We start from the raw sequence: 24,320 nt of genomic DNA on the forward strand, positions 1-24,320 counted from the left end.
TTCATCCCAAAAGTTAATACGAAATTTGAGCTCCCACAAAACAAAGCTCTACTGTCAATTTTTAGGCCAAAACCAGCCCCAAATATCTTCTTGCACCAATGTATCTGCCTGAATCCACGTTAGAATCAGATTCTGCTACTCTTTATCATTTCAACTTCTGCAAGAATGTATTGAGGGTTTTACCAATAGGACAGATGACTTCTCTGCACCAGAGTAGAATAAGGCAAATAGTTGCTACTTCATCTTTATTGAATCTTAGAAAAGCAGCTTCCTCCTTCCTCCTGTTTGATGCCTTTCCTATTTTATAGAACCATCTGTAAAACACAAGGAAGCCTCCTACAAAGCCTACAAAATTTGTGTTCACATCCACACTGCCCTCCTCCTCCCATCAGACTGAGATGCATAAGTCTGAGAAATAGACAGCTGCAGACATCCTGCTGAATTAATTCAAACCTTTTGCCTCTGAAAAGAGGTTACTTCAATTTCAAATTGTCTTTTCTGAGAACAGCACTAGAAACAGCAACATTAACCATCTTTCCCGTACTGGCTGAATTCTGCAACTGAATGCATTATTCTGGAAGACTGATCAGTCTTCCTTTCATTCCAGTCTCCCAAGCTTCAGATCTTTTTCAATACCTCAGCCTAGTAAGAGAATCAATGTTCTAACAATATCAGTTGTCTGCTTCTGGTAGTGTTTATCTGTATGTCTGTAAGGAAAGTGTCTTGCTACAAAGAAAAACTATTGCCGAGTCATAAACTGTTTCTAGCTGTACAGGGGAAACGATGTAGCTTTCCAGCAGGAGTTCCTAAACAGAAGCTGTGAAACTGCAATGGTTCGCTTCTCATCAGCTTGCATATGCAGTTACCAGAGAAACTTAGTCGAAAAGGTAATGATGCGACTGTGCAGATCAGTCCTTGGCCAGTTACTCACAGGGAGAACAGCTTCTGGGAAACTGACTGAATTTTTACTAGAAATTCATTCTATAGAAATGACTAAGAGAAAGACAAAGAATTACATGGATTTTCCATCCACCCAGCCTTAAGGCTGGAAATTAACAAAATTATTTATTATTTCACAGATTCACTATTGAATTAAAATCATCTTATTCACAAACATAGACACATAATGGAGCAGTAAAACAGCACAATACAACAACCAGGAGAGAGAGCGTGGAGCGGCAGCAGCCGCCGTGGCCCGCGGTACCTTCACCAAGTCCTCGATGGGGAGGTAGTCCCGGAGGCGCGCGTCCCTGCGGTAGCCCCAGGAGCTGCGGTCCATGGTCATGCAGTTCTCCCACTTGTGGGGCAGCAGGTGCCCGGGGTTGTAGCGGTCGCTGCACGTGTAGAAGCCGCCGTGGGCGCAGATGGTGCCAGCTCCCCAGCGGTCATTGGTCACCACCGTGTCCCGGACCGGGCTGGGAACAGAGGAGTTTTATTATTCTGATTCTATGAAACGCAGTCACAGCCAGCGTAATCCCTTCCCACACACATCCCTCCCAGGAACTAACATTTTGGATTACTTCTGTACTATTAATTTATTACAATAAGATTAAGTGCAATGTCAGGAATTCTATTCTAATGCTTTGCTAATAAAAAGGTCCAAATCAGAATTTCTTAGCGAAATAAGCTCCAGACTTTTACAGGAGTTCTGCCAGAAATCACTCTGCACTTCATAACTACTGCCAGATGTTCAGTCTGTGATGACAACAATGTATCCATATTCTCAAATTGTCCTGCTATTCTTTGTTTTTGTGCAACAGCAAATACTTAGGGAAGACTATGATTAAGCAGAATAGCCAACACCATCTTAAATTATTAATTTGCAAATGTATTTAAAAAATACAAACCAGTCTTTTTCTAAAACCAGCTTTGACAGTTGTAGGAAAAAATCTGGATTCTGTGTTTCAGGAGAATTAATATTTTGTAAAGTCTTCTTAAGCAGAAGTAGCAGGTTCCAAAAAACAAACAGAAAATGAAACAAACTAGACACAGCAAAATTTCAAGTAAGGAGCTAAACCAGCATTATTATGTACCTGTCATTATACAGCCAAGCCAAGAAACCAGTGCTGTTCCAGTAAGTATCTGGAGCATTTCCATCCCCATCAGACCAAATTATTTCTGGCTGGTACTTGGTCACAATTTCATAGAGTTCTGGTAAAGATTTGCTGGTTGGAAACTTGCTTGTGTTAAAGGCATTGGTGGCATCCTCAAGGAAGAGAGGATTGAACCATTCAAACAGGGAATGGTATAACCCAAAATGCAAGTCAGTCCTGTTTCTAACAGACGTTGCTAGTTCAGCAACAAGATCTCTCTTTGGTCCCACATCAACAGCATTCCAGTTCCAAGAATATTTGGACTCCCACAAAGTAAAGCCTAAAAAGAGAAAAATCAGAGCATAAGGAAGAAAAGGAGAGGACTTTACAGTTCTTTCTGGAAAGTGGTTGGAAGTGTTGCAAAAAATAAAATAATAAAAATTAAATATGTAATAATATTGTTGTCATGTTATAAGGTGTGTCTATAACCTGTTTATGCCCAATGGTAGTAGTTTTAATATCAGAACACCATGTATTTTTTATACATATATATTTATATTTTCCAGTTGTGTACTGCTTAGAAGAATTATTCCTTCTCTTTAATTATTCAGTCTATTCATATGTGCCAATTAAATTAACTAGATGACTTTTAAGGCCCATTCCAACACATGGCAATCTCTAACTCTACAACTCTGAAATTAACCAAAAATACAGCAGCTTTTGAGGCATCTACATCAAATGTGAAATGTAAATACACAATCAGCAAGTGAAAGATAGAATTGTTTCTCAGCTGCAGAAAGCCCAAGCTATCATTTGCATTCAAAGACTGTTCTCCTCTTTTCTGTTTCCATCTTATGCAAATGTTCACTTTTTGTTTGGCTTGATATTTATAACAGCTCAATAAACTATTCTCTATATGTATGAGGAGAAGGCAAAAACTCCTCAAACAGCTGTTAAAACATCAAGATTAAATATCAGAAGGGATTTGACCTTTCAGACATCCATCAGTTCAGCACAACCACTTACAAATACTACTGCACTCCAGATTTAGACCACTGCCAGAGGAGCTCCACTCTCACCTTCTAACCCCTTTATACTCACTGTCTAATCAATCTTGTGCTATTTCTGTGAACTGGATACTTGCAATTGTACTGACTAAACAACCCAAAAATTCGTGCACAAGGCTACTGGACAGACTAAATGAATCCTGGCTCTTTTGAAGCCACTTGGAATTTCACCCCAAGTGAAATTCATGATCAAGAATTATGTGTGTCAGAGCTGAGATTAAAATTGGCACATCACAAGTTGCCAGCCTGAAACCTACATCTCACAAGGACCAACAAAATTCATTAGATGTAGAATATCTTGATGTTTTATACTCTCTTTGCTACTGTATTTCCTTACAGAAGCTTTCTTTTTCTTTACTTTTCTCTGCAAAGTACCTTACAATTACAGTGCTAAAAAAAAATTGTGCCTCTAAAACTACAGATCTGGTTCAAGGTTTTGGCTTCTGTACACTACATCAGAAAGAGGTATACCATCCTAAATCTGAAGTTGACTCCTGGAACATGTTCCTAAATTCCTTGGAGAAACCAAAGGAGTTTGTTAACTGTCTGCTCACAGCACCTCTCCAAATGTTAAACAGTGCAGAATTCACTTTTATTGTTCCTTCAGCAATATATTGCACAGAAATAAAAAATAAACTGTGGCCACTGCAGGAAGCTCAGCTGCCACCACCACTTTGGTCTGTCATACCTACAGCAAGAGAACACTAGCACAATCTATTGCTCCTCATATGCAATAGATACTCCATGGCTACAGCTTCTGTGTAAGAGTCAGGAAAACACCTGCAGATTTCTTGGGAAGTTTTTGTTTCCTCTTTGGCTGTGGTGGGGCAGGTAAGCCTGCCTGACTTTTTCTATGTCTCTTAGAAGGTAGAAAAGTCGCGTGCATTTACATCTCTTGACAGAAATGCAGCAATTACCAACATTCACGAAGCTTCCACTTACCCTCATGATGTTTTGAAGTTAAAACAACATATTTTGCACCTGAAGCCTTCAGAATATCTGCCCACTGGTTGGGATCAAAGAATTCTGCTGTAAACAGAGGACCAAAATCTTCATAGCTGAAGCCAGGTGGGTAATTTGTGTCCATAAATTTCACATAGGGTTCTCTCTTTTCCTTCTGCCAGTACCACCTACAAAATACAGAACAAAGCAGCATGTCTGCTGATACATTTTTAGATAAAGAAAAGAGAACTTAAATTATCAGCTCCTATTTAACACTGAGAGGTAGAGGCATTGGAGGTACATAACAATGACAATAAGACAAAATTGCTCCAGAAGAGTACTGATTAGCAAAGATTTAATTTTTTTCTATCTTACTTGTCCATATTCTACATCTTTGCACTCCACTTTGGAAAGGTCTCAGAAGCAATGAAAAAAGCAGCTACACTTTGAGAATGGAAAAATGACAGTCTTGGTCAATAACCAAATCCCAAAACTGTACTAGAGACCACAGACAGTCTATGTAAGCAGCTCAGGAGGCATGAGAAATGCATTTTTTCTGGACTTGCATGTCTCACCTCCTCAAGTCTCACACCTCAGCCATCAGGCATCTCTGCTCTGCCCCCAGCATTGCAATCCCTGCTACTCACAAATATGGGGATCATCAGCTTTACCTCTCTGACAGTCCCAAGCCCTCTACACAATTGCAACAATGTCCACAGCTCCAGGGCAGAGAGCTGTGACCAGGTCACTGCAGACTCTGCACGCCTGAGGCTTGCAAGCAGAGGCACGTCCTCTAACCAAAACCTGCCCCGAAAGAACATCACACACTTACAAATGCACCTCTGTCACCTTCCTATGAATGAAACCAAGCAGCAAAAATCCTCTTGTCAAATTTAGACTTATATGAAAATAGATTGTAAGTGAAGGAATAAAACGGGCCAGAATTTGAATGTTTGAAATTAATTTTTCTCTCCTGTCCTGAGCTGGACTCCAGCCTCAGTTCTCTGAGGCCATTGTGTGAATATTGTTGTAAGCTTCCCAAAAACACTTCAGCATAAACCAACACAATCTGTGGCAGCCAACAGGACAAAAAAAAAAAAGAAAGAGGCTGAGACAGCTTTCCTCATTGAAAGAGCCAGGGGCAGAGGAAGTAACAACAATAAAGCAAAACAAATTAATTTTTAAAAATAAAAACAAACAAAACCCCATCTGATTTCAAAGTATGCAATTTCTTAAATTAAAAAGTAACAACCTTGCTTCTCTCCCACAGCCACATGGTTTGCCAACATGAACACTTCCATGCTGACAGGATTAGGTTCCAGAAACATCCTTACTAAGGCTGTGGAGCTCTGAGGGAAGGCACACAGGATGGGTGATAACAGTTTGTGACCTTCCATTTGATGCTGCTAATACAGGACCTCAGTCATCTGACTGCACAAGCTGTCAAAGGCCGTAAAGCAGCTCTAGACCCACACCTGCCATGGGATAGGAGAATACAGGAATATAAAAAGCAATTAGAGTTTTGGGGTCAAAAACCAAATGCTGCATCCTGAGCCTGTACACCACTATCAGAGTACAGCACTCTGAGTGAGGCTCTAAAAGTAGTTTATTAGTAAATGTACTCTACATTAAAACCCTGCTGAAACACTTGGCCTTAATTCTGAAAAGAAAGGTGTCAGAAAACATTGGTTCGATTAGATACGTGTTGGCTTGTTTTGCAAATATTGCAATTAAGGTTGGCCATGGCTCTGCCACAAAGCTACCCTTATCTTCATATTGCAAATAATAATGTGTCTCACTTGAAGTCTCACAGGAAGTACTTGGCAGAGCATGGAAAGGTGACAGCAAAAACATGTTTACAGCCAAAGGGCCTGAACCAGTGAACACTCACAGAACAAAGACTTCATTGAGCCTCCAAACTAAAATTATCTGAAGGATCAGAGCTTCAGGTTCTCTTAAGTGCAAAGCATTCTTGAATAATAGTAATAGTAAAACAGTACAAAAAGAGAAGAAAACCATCAGCAGCACAAAATGTGCACAAGAAAACAGCAAGGCTGCCTGCCAAGCAAGAGTAGCGATGGGCTCCTGGATTCCCACAGCGCTCCAGCAGGTGCACAAGGCTGCTCCAGAGGCTGGGAGATCCCAAACAAATAACCTGGGAGACCCCTTCACCATCCCTCCATGGTGGTCCTGGGGAGGTCCCTTTCGGCCACTCCACCAACCACCTCTCACCAACACTGTTGTGCTGCAAGGCACTTCTCTCAGCTCTACCAGCTCTCTGCTTAATTTAGTCACTTCAGCCTAGGAATGCAGCAGTTTTTGGGGCCGGGCAGACAGGTGCTCAGACACAGCAGAACCACTTCAAACTCCACCTCCTCTGCAAGCTGCGCCATGGAGCCCGTGAGCTCGGGCGGACACAGAGCTCTTCCCGCACCCCTGCGCTCCGTGGTCAGCCTGCGGAGGGGCTCCAACCCAAAGCACCGCAGTGCGGGGGCCCAGCGCACCATCCCCGCCTGCTCCCAGCGCCGCTTCCCCAGCGGGGCCCGGGGCCCGCCGGCACGGCCCGTCCGCCGCAGCGGCTCGGCTGCGAGCAGAACGCTCTGGCTGCCGCTCACCAGAACCACTCGCTGCCGAAGCTGGGCACCGAGAACACGCCCCAGTGGATGAAGACGCCGAACTTCGCCTCATCAAACCAGGCGGGCAGCGGCCGGGCGTCCAGCGAGCCCCAGGTGGGCTCGTAGCGGGGCCGGGCCTGCGCCAGCCCCAGCAGCGCCAGCCCCAGCAGCAGCAGCGCCAGCGCGGCGCGCCCGCCCGCGCCCGACATGGCGGAGGCGGCGGGGCCGGACGCGGCTCCCTGGGACGGGGCTCACGGCGCTGCTCGGCCGGGCCGGGGAAGGGAAAAGAAGCGGGGCCCCGCGGAGCCCAGCCGGCACTGCTGCCCCTTCGCTCCTCCCCCGCCCCGCCCGGGGGCTCTTCCCCATGGGAGCCGCTCCACCTGGCAGCTCGGCCACAAACTGCCTCCTGGATTTTAAGGATTTTAAGAAAATGAAGTGATTGGCTGATGCCTCGGCCGACATGCCGCCGTGCTTTCCCCCGCCCCGCCGGCTCCTCCCCCGGCCGCCCGGTCAGCCTCGCCCGAGAGCGGCCTGAGGGCGTCGGCAGGAGCTGCAGCCGGAGCCGGGCCCGAGCCCTGGAGCTGCAGCCGGACCCGGGCCCGAGCCCTGGAGCTGCAGCCAGAGCCGGCCTCGGCGGCCTGCTGGGTTTGTCCTTCCCGCCTGCTTCCGACCACAGGCTCAGCTTCCCTCGCCCTCCCAAGAAAAACAGGGTGTAACATCGCTGTGCAGCTCCTTCCAGCAGACTTGGACGTGGGCTTCCCGGGCAGAGAGGCGGCCCAAAGCCTGTCAAGGAAACATTTCTCTCCGATCATTAGCGTGGCCTGTGCAGAAGCTGCCTCAGTTCAGTAGATGACACTTGGCGTTTGTGCTGCAGATCATGGATGGCAGGCACATACTTTAAAATATACATCTTCCAGCAATTTGTTGCCCGCACTGGTGCTTCTCCAGTTTTTCCCGATGCCTGAATTTTGTGTTTTTACTTCAACCCCCAGCTGCCATGGGACAGACTTTGTGAAATAATTTGGTTTAATCAGCAAATACTAACTTTTTATAATCAGCACCACAAATAGAAGTTCCTTTAGCAACCTCATCAGAACAGTCAAAAATTAATGAGCAGGCAGCTGAATGAATCTCTCTCCAACTGGAAAGGACGTATACTTTACTGCTGTTCTATGGAAATAGAGCTTCAGTTTCTAGCGCCATTAACCACAGCTGTTACCTACCTCTAATTCAAAAAACATTTAAAGGGCTGTGAAAACAAGATGTACGTGATTTTGTAATATTTTCATCTCTATACCTTGATTAATATAATAAGTTACAGGCAGATAAAAAACATTTGTGATTTCCAGCACATTATTCTTTCTGACTATTCACATTACTCTGATTTACCAAAGCACTTTGATATTACAGCAGGAGCCTCTTCATATCTCTTTTACATTCACCGTTGACCTACTTTATGTCTTCTTTTTCCCCTCACCACTTTAGGTGTCACTTTGCTTCTCAAAAGGAATCTTTAGATGCCTTTGACCTCTTGTATGGTGTCCTTTCTAGTTTATCTTTCGATTTCTTCATGTTCTCCTTTTTGATCACACCAAAGGATTGCAGACAGCTCCTTAATGTGGAAATTTTGAAGCATACATTCTGTACAGTGTGAGAAAGCTACAATTGCTCTGGTGCTCAAAATGTTTGGAAGAAAAAATGATGTTAAAAAAAGTCAGGGTCTGACCCAAAGCTCGCTGACCTGCCATAAACTTTGGTGAGGTTTGGAGCAGGGACCGTGTATTTCAATATTGAACTTGAACAAACCTCTTTAAATAAAGAAAAAGAAAAAGGGAAAAGAAAAGTGGCAAACATTTCAGTAAATAGCAGTGATGAGTGCACTTCTGATTAAGGCATAAACAGGTCCAGAAAATGTCACCAGCCCACACACACCCAGGTACAGAAATCCCTGTCGGGGAAAAAGGTCTTTGGTGTACAATCACATTTGTAATGATGCAAGCTGTAAAGGGTAAATAATAAAAATAGCGCATTGTCAGATTTTGTAAATAACACAGGACTGGTGTGCTGCAAAAAGCTCTCTAAGCGTGGGTACAACGTTCCTGCCTGTGTGGCCATGGAGCCTCCGGGCCCCTGCGAGGGCTGTGAGCGTGGAGCTCGCTGCCCTGCCCTGCCCTGCCCTGCCCTGCCCTGCCCTGCCCTGCCCTGCCCTGCCCTGCGAGGAGCCCGTGCCTCTCCCTCTCACAGCACAGTCCGCTGGGAAAGCTCTGCGGCTGGGGAAGGAGCAGGCTGCTCTGTCAGCAGAGGGAAGAAGAAGAGGAAATAACGAAGGCAATCCCCTGAGGGAAGCTGAGCAGAAAAGACCTTTCGACCTGACTAATGGCTGACATACGAGACTCCTGTGCCAGATCAATTGCTTCGACAAATGCGGAGGGTGACTGCTGGGAAGATCACAAAACCCCTGAGCCTGGGGACCTGCACGGGCTCGGCGTTGAGATGAAGGCACTCCCTTGCCTGGGTGAAAGCAGAAATCAGAAACTGAATTTCACGTGGACAAGTTTCAGGCTTGATAGGTTTTGATTCAGACCTGGAGAGTCGTAGTTGTTAAAATGCAGCCTGAAAGCAACTTTCACATTGGATAACTAGATAATGCAACTCTGGATGCATTAAAAATATAGGGCGCGGTCTTTTCTGTGTTTGTTATTGTGGCTGCAGGGCAGAGAGGATTTTATTCAAGGTAGAATGTAATATGACTTGTCTGTAAGAAGCAATGTGAACACTAAATGTCCTTTTAAAGGTGCATCTTGTTGTAAAAGGGTTTCTGTAAAACACCAGGAAACGAAACCATGAAGCTTGATTTTGCTTCTGCCTGGGTCTGTGCGACCGATCTGAAAGGCAGTACCTTCCTGCCGAAGTTAGTTAAGTCTCTGACATGCAACCCAATCCTTAAGAAAGATGGGGAGGGAGGTGATGGGTTGGGGAGGATATTTGACTCGCCTCTCTCGCGGCTCTTCTGCAGGGATGCGGTGCCTTGTGCAACCTTCCGGCTCTGCGGGGGAGAGGGCAGCCTGTTACACAAAACAGAAGTGGTGGTGTGGGTTACTCGGCTCTTTTTAACTGATTCTCTTTTCCCTTTTTTCCGTTTTTTTTTTTTTTCCGTTTTTTTTTTTCTTTTCCCCCCGATGTCATACAATGGCGGGAGCATGAAGACACCCTGGGGGACGGATGCATCTGCGCACCCAGCCCCCCACTTTGCTTTGCTCTTGTGCAAACACAAAATTTATGTTCCCAGAGACCCAAAATCGCCGCCGGCGTCCCGGCGGGGCGGTCGGAGGAGAGGGGCGGCTCTTCCTCTGCAAACTTTCCCTGTCCCCTCCCTCGCCGCCTCTCTCCGTCCTCTTCTCTCCTCCCTGCCCTTCTCGGCTGCCCGTCGACGATGGCTGAGAGGCCAGGGAGCAGCGGGACAGCACCGCTGCCCGTCTGGTCCTTGCCCGGTCCCCGCGGCCGCTCCCAAAGCGACATCTCCTCCTTCTCCTCCCGGAGGACCTGCCTGCTGCGGTCCAACGTGGGCGGCTCAGGTAAGGGGGAGGGAGGGAAGGGTCCTTGTGTCCGACACCACGGAGCAGAGCTGAATTTGGGAATATGGGGAAAGATATCCTGTCCTGCTCTCCCAGATGTAGGACTTCTCTCGGTGGCCAGTGGTGTGGATTTCTGGGGTACGTGGTGTGGATTTCTGGGGTACATGGTGCTTGATCTTCTCCTTGATGTTTGGAGAGTTCCAGTCTTTTATACCCATGTTCACACAAATGAATGAATGAATCCTGATATCATTGTGGCTGCACATCCATTTGCCAAAGCATCTCCGACTGCAAGGGCAGAAAAGTCTCAGGAAAGCTCCAGGGTGTATTGCCAGGACATCAAAACCCCTCATCTTGCTGCTTCACACATTACACTTCAACTGCATGTCAGAATTTTACCTCGTGCCCTTGTATCTGCTTCGGGATATTAATAGGTGAGAAAAGCCAATGTGTAAGTCAGAATCCCACCATCTTCCTTCAGGAGTGAATCCCTGCTAGTGCGCACAGGATGATTGGGGGTGGAAGCTGGTCCTTTGGGACAGAGTAGGCTTCCTGCAGGATTTGGAGAAACTTTGCTGTATAAAATGAGAGGAAGTGAGGGTCCTAGTTTACAGTGCAGAAACTCAAAACCTGCCAAAGTGGCTGGGCTCTGCTTTACTCAGTCTGTTTCCAGAGGTAGGGCACTGCTAAGGAAAATGAAATTCCGGTCTCCGTAGGGCTGAGCACATTTTGAAAATGTGTTCTTGCCCAGTTGCAAATCAGCCCTGCTCTGTTGACTAGAAGTCTGTAGGCACACACCCCCTGGGGATGTTGGTATTTTGGATGCACTCACACACTGCTGCACAGAGGTACCCGTGAAACACCATCAGGGAAGCTCCAGAGTGCACTGAGGGACCTTCTCTGCTGCAGCACAGGACCGTGCAGTGCCTGGTTGGGCCTGCAATGGACCACAATGTTCTCTTATGTTTGTTCCTCAGGGAATATTAAGATGAAGCAGAACATTTGCTTGGGGAAGATCAAGTATACAGCTATGCCCGCCTGATGAGGAGAGAGGGAATGAAAATTACTTAGTCACATAGGAGCAAGTAGATTCAGCTTATGGGGCCAGAGGCTGCTAGCAAAAACAACTCTGTGCCATTTTCTGTATGATTTTCTGTTTTACCTTTTTCCGTGCCTGCTTAAAAGTTATGGTGAAGGACATTTGGGACAGGGAGGTTCTTGTGCTTCAAAAAGGACTACTTTTAGGCATAAGGTGTATTTCAGCACCGCCTGGAGAGTGCTGCATGAACAATGCCCTGTGACTGGATGTGAACACCCCTGGATCCAGAGAGATCCCCACAGGGGATTCCCACAGGGGCTGACAAGACTGAGACCATATCAATGTAGACTGTGTTGGTTGGTGGCTTAAATACAAAGACACCTGACAATGAGCTGGGTTCATTATGAGAGACTGGCAAACCTAGTGGAGATAAAATGACAGTGTTTTCAAAGATGTGTTGTTATTTGTATTTTCTTACACATGACATATTAGCATCCTTGTTGCCTGACTTGATTTTTTATTTTAATTTTGAGGATGTGCTTCCTGTCAGTAAGGAACAAGTATTGCTTTCTTTGTTTTTAATTTTTTTTGTCATATTTTCTTTAATTGTGTATTTTCTCCCTTGCTGGTTCCTGTATATTTTTTTCCAGTTGCTCATTAGACACAACGAAAACACATACATATGGCCACACAACTGTTGATTCTGTCTTCAAAAAGAAAAGTATGCATTAAAGATGCAAAGCTGTTTAATTTTTAATATGGTGGTTAGAGAATTGGTTTTATACTGAGGTGCCATTAAAATAACCTGCTTTTTCATTCCCCTAGTAACCTGGAGGACAACTGTAATGGGGACAGAAATGTGAAGAAACAATATGAGTCATTATTTTTCTTCTACGTTTTTCTCTAGCTATATCATTTGATTAAAGTAGGTGACTCATTTACATCAGATGTTACCTGTGCTCCAACAGCTGCATGTATAGAAGAACAATTTGCATTTTAAATAACCTGCAAAATGTTTGCTTTATACCTGTTCCAAGACTGAGTCACTTGCAACTGTTGGCAGCTTCTGTTGCATACTTGTTTCCATTTTCTAGAACCTGACATGAGTGGTGCTGAGATGTCTCCTCACGCTCTTTCAGTGATGGGTTGGTGCCCCTGTAGAGGTTCACACTGTCATTTATTTTACCACCTCCTGATCCACCATCCTCAATGTAGGATCTATTAAAAGGCAGTATTTTTGGAGACCTTTCTATCTATGGGAAATATAATGGCTTTTTATAAAGCAGCTTTGGCAGTGGTTCATGAAATGCATGTATCTGTTTATTATTCTAGGTCAGTACTGTATGTATCCTGATAGAGCAGTGAGGCTGCTCAGGTGGTCCCCATGCTTATGTAGCCTGTGCTTCCTTAGCCCCACTCCTTCTTCTGCTGCTCTTACACACTGACACAAGCAACTTCCTGGCATCCCTTCACAACATCTCACTTCATTAGCTGCCATCCAGTGCGTGAGAACAATATGTTTTCAGGATTTTTTCTTAATGCTGACCACTAGCACTTTTCTTTTAGTATAGAAGATGATTTTATCATAGAAGATGATTTCATTTCTCTTTGTGGCTATCACCCCCATCCACAGTTTTGTCAGGCCTTTCTATATGTGGTAAGCTCCTAGGAGGAATAAAGTGATACTCACCACAAGTATGGGTGGCATGATCTAGAATTTGGATTTAGACCCTGAAAAGGTGTAATGTTAGCAAAGTTCAATACCTCTGTGGCAGGCATAGCTTGTGCATCACTTCAGCATTGTGGTATGCCCCAGCTGGCAGCTGGCTGGTTTGTCAGAGCATCTGAAGGAGATGAATGAAGGAAAAAAAGTACTCTTCTAAAATTTCAGGCCACCACCAGAGCCACTTGCAGAAAGCTGCTTGAATTACGTACCCTTAAGCAGTCTTCCATGTTTAGTGACTAGATTTAAACCCACCTTAAAGGTGGATCAATTTAGTCGAGTTTCTTAATGTGTCTAACACAGATGGGGATGGAACTGCAATTGGAAAAAAAAAGACCCTGTTCAAACACTTTCCCAGAACTCATCCAAAACCTAGATTTGGTGGTTGTGGGGCTGAAGGAAGCTCTCAGCATGAGCTGTGGGTCCTGGGTTGCAGGGTGGAAGAGGTGCTGTTTCACATCACATCCGATGGCAAAGCAGTGGCAGTGTTCTCTTTGTGACAGCCCTCAGGAACCGGTCTCCGCTGCTACGGTGCTGCTCTTTATCTGCATTGATCTGCATGTCCGTGCAGTTTGCAGTTCGCTCTCTTTTTAGTGTTGTGGGTTTTATTGTACAGCCTTGCACTTTGTTCCGAAGGTGGTGAGGTCTGTGGTGAGGTACATCTTGGTGAAAAGGGAACTTTACTGCTCAGATCAGAAGTCGGAAAACCGCCCATGTCTCTGCTCTGGGATTGATGCCCTCGAAATATTGCAGTTCCTCTTGAGGTCTTGCTCTTTGGCAGCAAGAATTTTCAGATAATTTGTTCCATTAGTGAGAAATGCACCTTTCAGGTGGAAGGCTGAGCTCCTCACGCATCTTTCCATTTCTTTCATGGGGTTCTTTGAGTCCTTCTGTTGATAGACAAAAAAAAAAACTACTTAAGAATTCAGACAGCAATTCATCAGTACCTCAGGCTTTAGCCCAGATGTTGGGTTGAAGAAGAAAATGAAAGCCTGAATGCAAATGGCAGTCCTGTCTCAAAACTTGTACATCCCAGGATGATTTTGGTTATTTTTGTGGGTTAATTTATTCAAAATTATAATAAGTGACATCTATGATGCCATCTGCTGCTAACTCCAAATTAGGGTGAGTGAAAAGATTGCTTAAAATCCTCCAGTTAAGTGAAGAACTGGGGAAGATTTCTTGTAGTGATCAGAGCATCAAAGTGGCTGATACTATATGAGAAGAAAATTTATGATCTTTGGACTTACTTAAACTTTTCATGATTAGAGTAACCCACATTGCAAACTTAACAAATGGCAGATTCTATTTTTATTGAAAAAATTCTCGGTTGATGCAAAGGACACATTTTTGACAGCTGAAGGTATCTAAGCATATAGAAAGGGTGAAACCCAGAATACGCTCTAGCCACTGACCTGATTATCTGGGAGTGTGGAATCTAGGGGAAAAGGTAAATTTTGGGTGGGTAGATAGGTAGCTGTTAAAATGGGCCTGTATTTCCTTCTGCACTTGTACTCATATTTCCCAAAAAAACTACAGATTCCTGTTTCCATATACACAAGGAGCCCTACCAAGCTGTCTGGGAGCTAGGAAAATGTTGTTTTTCAGTCCTAAGATGGGGTTGATGAGGGAGAATATTCATGCTGTGGTAGAACATGATAAATAAAGCAGCTGCTTTTGATACATGTTATGAAAATATGGGAGTTATGGGAAAACGTGATTCTCCATCATATTAAGCAGGACTTGTTTACAACATAAATTGAAGTACAGAATTTTGCAAGAAGCCCAAGGCAGACATTTTTTGGTAGAAATCAATAGTACAAATTAAGACAAATAATAATTTGGGTGGATTTAGAAACTCGACTCAGCATGACTAGGTCATTACCAAGAGTTAGTGTATCCTGTCTGACGTTCACATTAATAGTTTTGCAGCAATTTTAAAATTCAAACTATATTTTTGCATCAATTTTAAAATTCAAACTATCAGGAAAAGGCAACAAGCATAACCAAATGAAATTTGACTTATGCTTATAGAACTGAAGCAGCTACTTTGTAATAATCTATTTTGGCCATCATGTCATAATGTTAAATCCCATCCTGGTCAACCTTGCATGTAACTTGTAGTTTCAGAATGATGCTGAGGAAAAATTTAGGAATCATTTGTGCTGCATACACTGACAAAGTTCAAGTCTGCCTGAAAAACAGTTCAGTTTATAAAATAGATGGGAATATAGGGAAGAAGCATGTGCCAGAATATAGTCAACCATTTCTAATGCGAGTTTATACCAAAATATACACAAAATAAGAACCTGCTTGTTTCATTCTGGACTAAAAGACATTATTCCCCACCAACTCTTGCAGAATAATTGGAATAGGTTCTTATTATTAGCCCAGCCTGATTAAGCATGAAAGGGGAAACCCTGGGAATACCATGGTTTACAAATATAAACCATGTGTTCTAAATGTCATTTACAAATAGCATAGTTTCTCAGACAAAGCCTTTATAATAATATGTTCAGACTTGGGCTCAGTCTTAAAAAAAAAAAAAAAAAAAATTACACATGATGATAATCTTCATGGTTGGCTAAGTAGAAATTTAACTCCAAACAACTGCAGCAGAGTATTTAATGCATATTTTGCAGCTGGTAGACCAGTAGCTGATGGTGAGATCTGCTCAGTGGTTTGCTGCTGAGTGTGTTTTAGTTTCTCAAGGCCCTTTGGCATTTAGCACTTCCTGCTGCTCTGTGGCTCCTAGCAAGTAACCACTTAATATCAGACCACATGTCAAATATGAAGGCTAAAGAAGTGATTCAAAGACTAGCTGAAGAAAAATTGTTCTTCTTTTCTTACTGAATGTAAGCAACTTGTTCTAAAAAACTTTTTGTTTTGGTTTTAAAATCAAATGCTTAATTTGCTAAATCCATCATTAGCATAAATAGTTTATCTTTCTTTCCCACCCCACTCCTGCATGTCCTTCTCTTTTTGCCATTGTTTCCTGAAAAACCAGACACAACTTATGGTCAAAAGGCTGGGGAAAATTAGCAGGTTTTTTAAAGGTTTGTGAAGAATTTACTTTTTAAAATTCAAATAGGCTTTTTGAAATCATAATCTTTCCAGTGCCAGAAATCCTGTAAGAGTTCAGCTTTCAATCCCACCAATACTAGTTATGTTTCTGAATTTTCACTAACTCTCATTAAATAGCCTTTATCATAAAGCAAATATATTTTTAGTGATAATCTTTTATTTTTCTTCCCTTTCCCTAGCATTTTACCTAGCATGTTGCTACTTTTAACAAATGCAGAAATTGGTTTTTCTCAGCTACAAACCGTGTGGCACAAAAGGAAAAATATCCAGAAGAAAATAGAAAATCCTGACTTCAGTGTTCTGAGTTCATTCACTTCTCACTTTATCTTTGAAATTGTCAGTCTTAAACCCCACAATAACAAGGGGTACCCTTGCTCTTCATTCATGTGAAAAGCACTGTAATTTTCCTGAAATGCAGGCAGAGTTTGTAGGCAGTCAATACTTCCCTTGGTGGGGAGCTGAGAAAACTTGTTCCCCATTGTGAGGTTTTGATGCAGAACTGGACTTTCAAGGTGGTGTGCTGTATAAATTCTGTTTGTGCCTTAGATGTTGTCCTGATTTTTGAGTTTTGAGACAGTGAAATATTAGTAGATTTTATCAGTATCAAGCATTTAGTATCATGGACTCAGAAGTGTTTGCCCTGCTTTAATTCAGCCTGAAGCTGCAGAGCCGACGTTGGCCACGCTCTCAGGTGGAGGGAGGGAGTGCTCCACAGAGGAGCTAAAGAGCACCTTAAACCACTGCATCCTTTGCTGATGAGACACTTCTGTACCCTCTCCCATTCCTCTCACATTTCATACATGTTTCGGACACATCTTGCTCTGCCCTTCACATTTCTCACGCCTGGCTCTATTCAGAGAAATACAGGCCCTAGCAGAGTGGGGCTGGGAGGGAAGTGTGGAAGAGGAAGCATTCAACCACAGATGGCAGCGTGGCAACACTTCACACGAGATAAAATATTTTTAAAAATCTTGTCAAAATAATGATAATATTTTTACGATTTTTTTCCAGATAATGTAGCATTTAACAATTTTTTGAATTAAATATGTGCACAGTAGCTTGGCCCACATTTTCTAACATTTGTACAATTTACAGTATCCAGAAGAAAATTTGTTTAGAGAGGATGGACTCTCATTAAAAGCAGTTGCTTTTTGTTTCCCTTTAACATCAGGCACGTCCTCGTGGCTCCCACTTGGGGAATTTGCCCAGTTGCACAGCACCACACTCTATTTCCCCCTAGATGGGTGCAGCAGTCAGTAGCTCTGTCTTGGCACCTTTACCAGGTAGCTCCTATCCAAACTATACTGGAAATAAGAGTCTTTCTTCCTTTCTTCCTTTCTTCCTTTCATCTTTCCCCCTTTCATCTCTTTCTTGCTTTCACCTTCTGCCCTGTCTTTCACTCCCCTCTTTCCTACTAACTTCTTTTCTGCATTCTCCATAGCTTCCAGTTAATGTCATTTATATTGTGTTGATAGCCTTTGGGTGATCCTCTGTTGAGGATCTGGTTAGATACCTGTGAGGTTATTGCATCCTGCCCATCTGGGTCTAATGCACTGAGATGTGAAGGGACTAGGAACCTCCAATTAATGACATTAAGTTCGTAAAATAATAATGCAATCACCTGCAATTAATAACATCAATAAATACACAGTAAGTTTATTTTCTGTCTGTCACAGAGAGATAAAGGTCAGAATTTGTACAGGCCAAGCAGAGATTCCTTCAGTGTTAAGGAGTCATTGGGAAAGGGTAAAATATCTCCTAAAAATTCTAAAAGGAGGAATTGCTGAGTATTAGGATTGAAGAAGTGCTCCAGAACCTTTCTAAGATAAAGCTTGGCACAGTGGCAAGGATCAGGAAACATGGACTCTGGCATCATCCTTACTTTATTTAAAGTTATTAAGTTAACTTAAGTTTCCTTGAATGCAGTTTTTTCCTGATAAAATAAGAGTTTTGTGAAAATCAACTTTTCCTTTTTTCTGTAGATCCTGATTTCAGGCATATTTCTTCATTTTCAGGAGAAATATCTGACAAAAAATTTCAAAATGGTAAATTGTCACTTCAAAAAATTAACTGAGGTTTCTATAACTTTTCATCATACAGATTTTTGGTGTAGGGGTATTTTCCTTCTAGTTTGGGGATCGGGAAGAGAAATTGAAGCATCGGAGAAGTGCCAGAATTTCCCCACCACAGAAATGTGATTATCCTAAGGGATCCTGTCCATCAAGTGCACGCCCTTCCAAGGCAAGGGTAACCACCGCCAGATTCCTTTACAAATTATAGGATATCAAAAGGTTCAAATGCCTTCCTGACAGAATAAGGTTGTTGAATATACCAGAGAACCAGACTGTAAAGAGCATGTTGAGCAAAGTCTTCCTCCAGAGCATGTGTGTTTGCTTTTCTTGTTTTTGGGGGTAGAATCACAGCCTTTAACATATATCTGTGACTAACTAATACACACATTACTGAAGAAAATTACAGCCACTAAGTAGAATTGGTACTGAGGTATTGTTTTGCATCCTCAACAAGCACAGTAAAGAGGGGTTGTGGTGCATTTGCAATTGAATGTGCCCTAATTGCAGGCCTTCTTTGTGTTCAAACACAGGAAGCTATATTTAAACTTTATGAGTGAAAGGATAATTAGCAGTCATCTGCTTGCCACTTTTTAATTTAAGTCCTCTCTTGCCCAGTGTCAGGGCTGCCAGTAAATGTTAGTGGTTTAAACCACCAATGAAACTGTGACTTTTTATCTGAAAAAAGATTAGTAATACCAAGGCGTAGCACAAAAAGGCAGAGTCTCCAGGACATAATTCTGATTTTTATTCTGATTTAAAGCAGTTTTGGCAAGCTCAGAAGGGTTGGATTTGAAATATGTTATTTTGCTTGCACAGCCACAGTAATTGATCAGGGACTAGTGGACATCCCAAACCAGGATAAGAACTGCTCCAGTTCTAAGGATGAAGCATGGCAAAGCTGCCTTTGTTGCTTAGGTTTATAGTACCTCTGCCTGTGTTTCTGAGTAGACTCTTGACTCTACATCCTTAGGAGTGAGCCAAGAAAGAGAATTACACCTCCCCAGAGGCATGGCATCTTTCTCCCAGCTGTCTGACTTTTGAGCCCTTAACATTTTTAAAAAAATCATGGTGCCTTCCTGTTACGCCTTCCTGCAAACAAAACTGAGTGGCAAATTTCTCATCATGTTTATTTTAGTGAATAGCAAATTAAAAAAAAATCTGGCACCCAGCTATTTAAGTATTTGGAGACAAATCTGCTATGAATTTTGCCTTTCTTCAGAAGTTGAGATAAACAATGTCTTTTGATCTACAAAGAGCAAAAATAATTTTGGGGAAAGATTTCCAAAAAATTGATGCAGTAATTTTCAGAGCTTTTTCATATTTAGCTGGTCATCTTGGGATTTATCTAATGGGACCTTCCTGAAACAAACTGGTGAATGTGTGTGCAATTTTGTAGGCGATTTCAGCTCACTAGCCACAAGGCTCTCTGTGGTAGAGATGTTTATCAGTGCCCACATGGTAAATGAGAGCATTTAGTGGTCTACCTGAAAGAAGCTCTGAAGGCTACACCCTTGCAGTGCAGCACTCTCCAGGCCTGGAGGGAATGAGCAGAGTGAATGATTTCCTTTCAGCTACAGGGGCAAAGGACTTCAGGACTTCAGATGTGCTGCCTGCCCCTTTTTTGCTTTTTTGGCACTGTATTAAATAACTGTCCTGATGATCACCAGACCCTGGAAAAAGTTTCCCTCCTTGAAATTTCCATGGGGATTTTTTTTTTTTCCCTTCACTCAGTGCCTGCCATGGAGGCAGTGCCAGGAAGCTCCACAGGTTTGCCAATCCTTGGGTGAGGGAAGATGGCATTCCATCTCAAATAGCAAGGTAATTGCCTAACAGCAGCTAAGGCATTACTTTAAAATCACACTAAATTCAAGCTGGGTTAAGTTAAATGCAACCAAAGCACTTCTTTTTATAATTTCTGAAATTACTCAGTTACTAGTCTTTTAAAAAGAGAAAGAAAACATCACAGAGTAAGTGCTGGCAAGATTTTGTAACCAGTCTGCTGAATACAGGGGGAGAGCAACCCATCAGACTTTATCTTGGTCTCAGCAGTTTAAAGATTTTTCATGCTTCTTTTTCTACGTCTTCTATGGTGTTTGTAATAATATTGTCTGTTTCTGATGGCTTTGCATTTCAGTAGAAATTTGTAATTTATTGAAATTTTAAATTATGTCTTGCTGGCAACACATAAGTTGTTATCCCATAAATTTCTGGTGAGTGGAAGTAACTCAGTGGAGTGCACAGCTTTTGCAACTTTATTGCTTTATTATATAAACTCTGTGGGGAGAAAGATATTTGTTCCACTCATGATAGGCCAAGATTGGAAAAGTGCTGTAAGCACAGGAGGGGATGTGTAAAATTTCTTGGGAGTGAGATTTATTGGGCTGGGGAATGGCCTCCCAGGAGGAACAGTGGAAGTTGCTCTCCCTTAAGTTCTGGAAGCACTTAAAACCAGAGCTGGAAACATACTGAAAAGTATGTGAAAATAAACTTTTTGCAGCAACAATGAGCAGGGCCTTTTCCAGTCGTGAGTGTTTTGTTTGGGTTTTTTTAGTTTGTTTTTTTATTTCTGTGTTTAGGCCAAGTCAGGAATGACAGCAGAGGGACAGAGGACTGGGTGCACAAGCCATCCATCTGCCATACTTGCTGGGCAAAGGAAATAAAGATGCAAGCGGATGGAAGATTGTTAGTGGATGGAAGAGCCACATCCACGACCCACCCTCAGTGGCAGGGTGTCCCCTCTACCTCCTTTAAAAGCAGACAGAAGTGAAAAGATGGAAAGGAATTCTCCCAAGCAGCAAATAAATAACTGACAATTAGATAAGCAAAATTAAAAGGCAAGGCTAAATCCGCCCTTAGTATTTGGAAGAGGAGTTCTGTTACACACAGTTTTATCCTAAGCTTAAGATAAATATATATTTAGATGATTTTGGGTGAATATTTAGACTATTTAGATGAATTCTAGGAATGGGGTTTTGACAGTGAGAAGTACTTTAAATAAATAAGTTTAGTTTGCTTTCTAAGACAATCACCTTCGTTAAAGAAAAGATATCAATGAGATTTTAGTTCAAGCACTAATTAATGCAGTGAATTCTAATATTTATTAGAACTCCATACTTCTCCTTCAATTAACTTGTCTCAGTTATATATGGCCCACAGAGAAAATAAATTCCAGAAAACTAAGCTTCATGCATATCACGTATGAGGTGATATTTGATCCAAAACACTTTCATACAAATATTGATTATCATAATAAGAGGTTGAGGGGGAAAAAATCCAGAAAGAACTGTGCAAATGGCAATATGCATCTCTCTCAGACTCAGAATTAGATGCTTCAAATTATGCACTTTTATAAGTACTGGATTTTTAAAAATACATTCAAATGTTTTCTGATTCTAATCATTTTACATGTCAATAACAGCTATCAAAATATGTGCACTTTGCAGTAGTCCTAAACTCCATTTGTTAATGTGAGCTTAAGCTATAGAAGTAGAGTTGTAAGAGTGACTTTTTTGTAACAATTTGGGATTCCTGTAATTTGGCCAGTCTAATAATTATACCAGGGGAAAATCAGAAGCCAAGTTCAATGGCATTTGGTAGATGCCAGATATCTGTGGGATTCACTCTGATGTTGAAGACTCCTGTAGGATAAAGGCTGGTATGGTTCAAGGAACCAAAATTCCTTGTTTGTCTTTTAATGAAATTCTTCCTCTCTGTGCCAGTCAGAGGGGTGTAGTGTCCCTAAGTGGATTTCTCCGAGCCCAGGAATTTTTATAATAGCACTGAACATTGGCTGAGTCATGTGGACAGCAGGCACTGAAATAAATATTGCCACAGAACTGCAGGACAGTTTTTATTAGCTGTAAAATTTTTTTTCAATAGAATTGCAGTAGATTCTTCTGTTGGGAATTCATGGCACATGAGGAAGAAGAGCATGTCAAGGCTGCCCTGTACCTAGGAAATGAAGAGCTCTTGGGTAGGATAACATGTGCATGTATGAAAAAATAGCTACCCAGCTTCAGTTCAGTCCAATTCATTTAAATAATATTTTTCTAAACCACTGAAATGTAAACATCAGATGGTGGGGCCTTACTTGCTCTGCTAGAAAATACAGGTACACAACCACAAGGAAGGAAGGCTCTGCTCGGTAGCTATTGAATATCCAAGAGAAATGCTGAAGACTGGCCACAGGCACCCTTGCTCTGAACAGGGAAACAGGCACTGCACTTTGAGATTGCTATGGAAGGAGAAGGGCCTGGGCACCACTTTCCTTTCCCTCTCAAATCTGTGTTGTCATCTTTCCCTCCCATTTCTATGATTTGAGGTAGTGTGAGTAGATAATACAGACTTTTTGATCTCTCTGCAAATGCATTGGCTTTGAGAACAGGAGGAGATGCAGCAATTCCAGTAGACCAAGCATCCTTCAGTGGAGGATACCCCACAGGCTAAGCCAGAGAGGTCCAGCCAAGTGACTGCATCCCACCCAAGCTGTGCAGCCCCCTTTGAATGCAGGAGTGCACTGCCAGTGAAGGCTGCTGCCATGGATCTAGCCTTGTGACTTCATTGTGGCTTTCCAGTGCTTAACATTGTTTTGGTTTGGCTCCCACAGTCACATTCTCACTTGTGGGTTTTTTTCCCCTCCAATGGCTGCTGGACTTCTTTGGTGTTGAAAACAGCTGAAAACACAATCCTCCCATGCCTGGGCATTCAGAGGTTTGGAGAAAGAGGCAGAAAAACTACTGCTCTATTTTTATTCCAAGAGAAGCTATAATATGCTTTCTACTTCATCTCCATGTTCATGGAGGCTTGATTCATGATGTTGGTGCACTTGTGGTTGGCAGTGCAGCTATTGACTTCAAAGGGTCAAAGCAAAGGTTTGGGCTGGAATGGATTGCTGCAGCTTTTATCCCAGGAAGGATTCTTTACAACACTTTACAAAGATGAGGTGACCTGAAGTTAAATATCACAGTCCTGTAGAAGGCAAAAGTCCCTTTGGGAGCAGACTGGCATTTTTCAGTTCCAGCCTCTTCAGAAAATCCTGATGTAAGCAGGGATGAGATGCATTAACAGGGATGAGATGCATTAACAGGTTTTGTGATTGGCCAGGGTCAATAAGGATCAAAATAAATGTAAGATTGTTTTCCAAAGGAAATTAGAAAAAGAGCAAGTACAAAGCATCTACAGTGATTCCACAGTAGGTAAAATACACACCAGCTTCTACCTTTATCCTGTGAAAGCCCTATGAAGGTCCACTTGGTGATGTGGGAATCTGCAGGCAGCCAGCCTTCAGAGAGGATGATCTCCTCATGGGAGGAGAGCCCTGCTTTGGCTCCTTGTCACTCAGGTAAGGACAGAAAGACGATGGGATTGTCCATGGTTATCTGTGACTCACTTCTTCTGCTGCATGTGAGTGGGAGAGAGGAGTGTACTAGCTCTTCTTCTGTGGTGGGAGCAGTATTATCTCCCTCCACAAAGCTAGGCCTTTTATTGTAGCACCAAGAGGAGTAGGGAGGGCCATGAGAAATTAAGATAAAAAAATACTGACTCATATAGCAAAGTAAAATTGAAATGGTTTAGAATGTAAAAGATCCCCATCAGAAACAGAAGAAATTACTTCACTGAAAAATGTTATATCTTTTTTCATGTTAGTCTGCCCTTATGTCCACAAACAGAGCAAATTGTTTCTTTATCTAGAAAAATCCATTGATTCTACTCTATTTCTTTAATTTTATCTCCAACAAATGCACTTTTGGCTTAGCATCTCTGATTCCTGCTCAGTGGAAAATCTTTATTCTCCAGGTCTTTTGTATTATGATGTCCACCAAGTGTGGGAAAAGTAGGGATGCTCTCCATCTATCAATAATTACTGTAGGACTCCATCTGCCTGTGGTGGCCAGAGCAGAGCAGAGATGATGTGCTGGACTCTAACCAGTTCCAGCTCTGCTCTGCTATACATATGAGGAGAATTGTCCACAGACTGAGATTTTCCAACAGTCTGTGGAAGAGTCTGAAAATATTGACAGAAAACAGCAAATGATGAGATTGGTGACTTTAAACAATTTGTTTGTGTTGTAGTAATTGCCTGAAGAAAGCATCACTTATATGAGCAATCTTTTTCATTTTTTCATTGTGTAATGAAGGTGTAAAGTAATGGAGCTTTCTTCTACTATTGT

The 24,320-nt window shown here is 42.6% G+C and overlaps 2 protein-coding genes across 5 annotated transcripts in view; one reads left to right on the forward strand and one right to left on the reverse strand.

Annotated features, from left to right (window-relative positions):
* The window catches only part of FUCA2 (alpha-L-fucosidase 2), a 13,972-nt gene extending 4,575 nt beyond the window's left edge, over nt 1–9,397 (reverse strand). Inside the window, exons 1-4 of the mRNA XM_039706947.1 lie at nt 6,658–9,397; nt 4,043–4,230; nt 2,034–2,373; nt 1,205–1,415 (exon numbers count right to left, since the gene is read on the reverse strand). Of these exons, the coding sequence (XP_039562881.1) occupies nt 1,205–1,415; nt 2,034–2,373; nt 4,043–4,230; nt 6,658–6,866 (948 nt within the window). The 5' untranslated portion in view covers nt 6,867–9,397. The remainder of the gene's footprint in view (nt 1–1,204; nt 1,416–2,033; nt 2,374–4,042; nt 4,231–6,657) is intronic.
* A 678-nt stretch (nt 9,398–10,075) lies between these two features.
* Nucleotides 10,076–24,320, forward strand: part of PHACTR2 (phosphatase and actin regulator 2) — a 132,055-nt gene continuing 117,810 nt past the window's right edge. For all 4 annotated transcript variants that reach the window (XR_005627227.1, XM_039706822.1, XM_039706827.1 and 1 more), the window contains exon 1: nt 10,076–10,232. Coding sequence is in view for 3 of the 4 variants with exons in the window: in XM_039706822.1 (XP_039562756.1) it covers nt 10,091–10,232 (142 nt within the window). In the remaining variant the exon portion in view is untranslated. The remainder of the gene's footprint in view (nt 10,233–24,320) is intronic.

This window comes from Passer montanus, unplaced genomic scaffold, assembly GCF_014805655.1.
Source record: "Passer montanus isolate IOZ18808 unplaced genomic scaffold, ASM1480565v1 scaffold2, whole genome shotgun sequence".
Classification (NCBI taxonomy): Eukaryota; Metazoa; Chordata; class Aves; order Passeriformes; family Passeridae; genus Passer; species Passer montanus.